Source organism: Bidens hawaiensis, unplaced genomic scaffold, assembly GCF_021521415.1.
Source record: "Bidens hawaiensis isolate Kalapana, Puna unplaced genomic scaffold, B.hawaiensis_p1.1 tig00000636_1, whole genome shotgun sequence".
Lineage (NCBI taxonomy): Eukaryota > Viridiplantae > Streptophyta > Magnoliopsida > Asterales > Asteraceae > Bidens > Bidens hawaiensis.
In genome coordinates, this window is record NW_027491038.1 from 2481807 (window position 1) to 2487442 (window position 5636).

General features: G+C 35.8%; 1 protein-coding gene across 1 annotated transcript; it reads left to right on the forward strand.

Moving 5' to 3' along the window:
* The first annotated feature begins 1786 nt into the window (after positions 1 to 1786).
* Positions 1787 to 2724, forward strand: LOC143637525 (zinc finger BED domain-containing protein RICESLEEPER 1-like). Its single transcript, XM_077104896.1, has 2 exons — positions 1787 to 2531; positions 2606 to 2724. The coding sequence occupies exons 1-2, from the start codon at positions 1787 to 1789 to the stop codon at positions 2722 to 2724; spliced, it is 864 nt and encodes a 287-aa protein (XP_076961011.1).
* The last annotated feature ends 2912 nt before the right edge of the window (positions 2725 to 5636 follow it).

Sequence of the window (5636 nt, forward strand, 5' to 3'; positions counted from 1 at the left end):
TCTGATCGCTGCTACTCTACTGCATTAAACTCCATTGCAATCTGATCGCTGTTACTTTGTTTGATCACCCACTCACCAGGTCTGCATTAAACCTTTATCATGAATCAGTTATTAATTTTTGATTGATCATTCACACAATTATACAACACTTGCTTTCAATACATGTTGATCTGTATTGTGAACGAACAATACTTGCTTTGATCAATTACTACATAGTTGCTTCCAATAAATGTTTACCTGCATTTATAAAACCTACAGTAAGTAAGTTATGCAACAATCACTATATTTTTATAACATCTATATTACGAAAATCAATTTCATATAATTTATAATATTTGTATCATATAATATATAATCTGTTGCCATATTCCATGAGTTCCTTTGTGGCTTTGCCAATGATGAATTGATGGCCCATAAGTTAATTATATAAAAAGCATCAACTTCATGATATTTTTTAGAAGATGCTCTATAATGTTAAGTGACTCGATAACAACAAATCTGGCCAAGCCCACTTTGATCAATTGATACAAACAAGATGATCAGTAAATATGTTAAAAATTTGTTTGATGTTATTCATATGTTTTAATACTATATTTTTTTTGCTAATTAAACGAATGTTGAAAATTTATCAAGTGACGAATCTCTCGGAAGAGATAAGAGGAAGTCCCCACTTGTTGTTGAAATAGAAACTACAAAAAAGAAAAGTAAAACCACAAGTTCCAATAAAGCGAAAAGTTCCGGTAACACGAGCGCTTCCAAAAAGACGGGAGCTTCCAAAAAGACAGGAGCTTCGAAAAAGCCTAGTGTTTTGGTTGATTTTGAGAAGTTTGTGGACGAGGACGAGAAATAAAAGGCAAGATGCAAGCATTGCTCAGCTGAATTGGCAGCACACCCAAGGTTAAACGGCACATTAGCGTTGCGCCGGCATGTCCTTAAATGCAAACAACACCCCGACTACATGAAAAATCAAAGGAACATATTTCTTAAAAAGAACGATGATGTTGAGGGTGGTTCTTGCAAGGTTAAAATTTGGAAATTCAATGTTGAAGCATGCGACAGAGCTATAACCGAGATGGTCATACTCAATGAACTTCCTTTTTCATTTGTGGAGCGTGTGGGTTTTAGAAGGTTTTTGCAAACCTTGAATCCGAATTATAAGGCACCTAGCAGGACCACTGTTGGGAGGAATACTAGAAATATATATTTAGAGGAAAAGGCGAAACTGAAGTCGGTTTTTGCAAATAGTAATAGGAGGATCTTTCTAACCATCGACACATGGACATCGATACAAAATGTCAACTATATGAGTGCCACGGCTCACTTCATCAAAAACAACTGGGTGTTGCACAAGAGGGTCATTAATTTTAAGGACATCACCAGCCACAAGGGTGAAGACATTGGTAGGGCTCTAATTCAGTGTCTAAAGGAATAGGATATTTAAAACATCTTAACCATTATAGCAGATAACGCTTCAGCAAATAATACGGCAATAGAGTTTGTAAAAGGCAGGTTAGACAATTTATTGGGGGACGGGAGGTATGTACAAGTCAGATGCATGGCACACATTATCAATCTGATTGTGAAAGATGGATTATGTGATGGGGCCATCCCAATTGAGCGGATAAGAAACGCGATTCGATATATCTGACAATCTCCGAAACGACTAGAAGCGTTTAAAAGATGTGTTAAAGAAGAAAGGATTGAAAGTAAAGCATTATTATGTTTGGATATGCCCACCAGATGGAATTCTACATTTGACATGCTAGACAGGGCCAAAAAATTTGAGATGGCATTTCAAGCGTTTGATTTGGCACACCCAAGTTTTAAAAATGATTTGGGTGATGGTCTTCCTAAAACTACAGATTGGAGTTACGCGAGAAAGATAAGAGATTTATTAGAATCGTTTAAGATTAAAACCACCAATGCTTCTGCTACTAAACATGTGACTATTAACATGTTTTATAGTGAAATAATGGATATCTATAGGCATTTAAGAAAAATGAGAGATATAGACCTAGAAAGTAAACTTATGGCTGATAAGATGCAGGATAAGTTTGAAAAATATTGTGGGACTAGTAACAAAGGTTTTAATTATATTCTCTACTTTGCCGCAATATTATATCCTCGGTTGAAATTGCGTGTTTTATCATTTGGATTTGCGGAAGTATTTAGGGCTGAAAAAAGGAATGAGACAGATGAGCAACTTAAAAAAAGAATTGAGACAACAATTACATTTATAACAGATGAACTAGAGAAAGTGTTTAAGCACTATGAGTATGAGTTAAATAGGGAAAGGCCAAGTTCAAGTCAAGCTTCTCAAAGGGCAAGTAAAGTTGCGGGTTCAATAGATGGATCGAGTAGTTTTTTTGCTCAGTTTAAATCGGTTGGCGGTTCTAGCTCGTATGAAACTAAAAAAGAACTTCAGAAATACCTTCATGATATAGAGGAGCCTGATTATGAGGGATTTGACATTTTACAATGGTGGAAAGCTTCGTCTTCAAAATATCTGATAGTAGCAAAAATGGCGAAGGGTACGTTTACCAATTTACTAATAATTATTTTTTTTCCTTTTAAATTAACTTATCATTCATTATAATTATTGTAGATATATTAGCTATCCCGGTTTCGAGTGTGGCTTCGGAGTCAGCTTTTAGTACGGGTGGGAGAGTTGGGGAACCGTACAGAAGTTCTTTGACCCCTTCAATTGTTGAGGCATTAATATGAACGGGAGATTGGATTGGCACGTCAAGCAAGAAGATAATCAATGAAAGCCCGACTGATTTTGACAATATCAGAAAAGGTAGATTTACAATACATACACTATGCATGCCCTTTTTTAGTTCGTTAATGTTGTATTTATATTTAGTAATATATGGTTGTTTTTTGTAGAAATTTATGAGAAAGCGGAACCGGGGGGGGTCTAATAATCGGTGGTTGTGTGAATGTGGGTTTGAGGAACATTTCTTAAATATTTGAGATATGAAAAACATGAAGGTTGTTCGTTTTTTTTTATTTTTTTATAATCGGTTTATTTTGTGTTTGCGAGAAAAAATATTGTTTAGTTTAGACTTTGGACGGTTTATTTTGTGTTTGATTACACTATCCAGTTAAAAAATTAAGCATTAATTAATTTAGGTCAGGAGGAAACGGGCTGTAGAGTTGACTGTATTAGGTCAGCAGCTATAACAAACCACAAAAATAAATTAAAGGAAAAAGTAAGGAACTGAAAGGAGAGAAAATTACGTCCCACATTGGTGGAGGAAAGAAAATGAGAAGCTTCCACCATGGTATAAATAGGAGTGTAAGTCCTTGTCCCACATCGCTAAATTATAAAACCAGTGAGTTCTTTATAAGAAAGAAAATTCATATGTTAATGTTCTTATAAGACAAATCACACCCAGTGGTCCTAGCGGAGGGTGCGAAGCACCCAACCGGGAACGCGCACGCGCACGGGCGGAGTGCGATGGGCGCAATGTGGCGCTTTGATGGCGCACTTTGCACTTCGCACGCCTTAAGGGCCGCCTTAGTATTTTTGTGTATAACTAAGATTTTTAATAATCCTTTAATCGCGATACACGACGGGTTTAGATTAGCCTCATCGCGTCGATGACGTGTAATATTATCCATAAACTTGGCGGCATAGCGATACGCGATGGACTCCCAAAGTAACACATCGTGTATCGCGATGTGGAAGTTACGTAGACGTGACACGTTGCATGCCACGTGGCGTGCCACGTAACATGCCTAGGGCTGACTCGTCCAAGCTACGAGATTCTTCGCGATACGTGATGCCTTTTGTCTATGGCCATCGCGTATCGCGACAGGGTCCAAAATCAGCTATAAATAGGTTGGCAACGGGACTTCATTTCTCGTCCAAAACTTCTGAATTCTCTCTGAATTTTCATACACACATACATAATATTAAGAGATAGTATAATACCCGAGCTATTGTAACGATATCCTATCCGATCGAAAGAAATATACACGAATCCAAAAGCTCAGCCTATAAAGGTAAGACATTGTGCCATCGTGTAAAGCTTCTAGTCTCGTGATTATCGTTTTGATTATTGGTTTTATACTAATCTAGATATACTACATTGTGTTTATCCTAGGTGCTTAATATCAAGAGGCGTTTTCTTTAATAGTAAATCTGCAAGGTGAGACATTCGAGTTTTTGTACTACTCACATTTGTGTGAGATAACTATTTTTCCGACACTGTCATGATGATTTCAAAACCTATAAAACTCATGACAGATGGTCTAAATGGTTTCAAATATATTTTTAAAGTATTTTAAATACATTACAGTGATTAAGTCTTTATATACTTACGGGATGATTATTACTGGTATTGTGGGGTTTTGTATACAAGGCTTGCCTACTGGGCTATTACACGTTACTTATTGGACAAGTGTTAGCCAATAAGTAATGTGACCACAGTCATAGATACGGTCGAGTGACAAGTACCTTTCGGTAATTTGTAAGCAGGCAGGTGTAAAAACATCTTAATACTGTAAATGTAAAATGTTTCATTTATAAATGAATGTACTCACCAGTATTTCTTGCTGATCAAATATTTTAAACATGTTTCAGGTGACTTGTTAGAGACAAAGGAATGATGCCTGCGGGCTTCCAGCTTAAATAAGTGGCTTGTCACCAGAATAAAGAAACGTATTTTGTAAATTAGGGTTTATCCCTATAAATTTTATGTTTGTATCAAAATGGGTTAAATTCCCAGTTTATAATAAAAATAAACATGGTGTTTTTATAACCCTGATCATTTTTCCTAACTACGGTTCTGATGAAATATTCCGCTGCAAAATAATTTAATAAACACCGATACCACCAATCAATGTTCACGGCTTCCCTCCCAGGGTATAGGGGTCGGAGGCTATGACAGCAGCACTGCAGCAACATGTTAAATAATTAATAATATTGTGACGTTCATAAAATTTGACCAGATAGTTCAATTTATTTACCATCACTATCACTCTCTACCATCTTAGTGGTTGTATTAGAACAACAATTTTCTTAAAAGAAATTATGCGTAGTTAACATGGGCTTTGTGTACTGGTGGAGTTTGTGGTTTATAACTATGCATACACACAGATGGTATAGTAATCATATAGTAAAAAGAAGAAACATTGTTAGCTTCATTTGTAACTTTGTTCTTACTTCTTAGTTCTTACTATACATAGCATTAAGCTTTACATATCATTAACTACCTACTCTTGGATCACAATGTACCCTCTTTTGACTGCATTTTGATACTTTATCAGAAATACTTTTTAGCGCTTTATGTTCGTTTTACCGTTAGAACTCACTTTTTGTTAACTTAAACGTTTGAACTTCTATTTAAAAGCAAAGGTGTAGCTTGCCCAAAATGCTTGATGCCTATTAGAAACCACATAATGAATCAACAAAAAATTCATAATTATTAAAAGGGTCATAGGTGGCCCGTTTGACCTTTTTACTTTTCAACGGGCGATTTGGGTTGTGGACTGTGGTTGACCTTAAATCTCAAACAGGTAAAATAGGTCAAACACTCTAATTAGTAATTATACAAGAGTTAATTATACAAATAGTGATTAGACCTCAAATATGTTACAAAAGTAAAGCAAAGGACTATATATGTAAC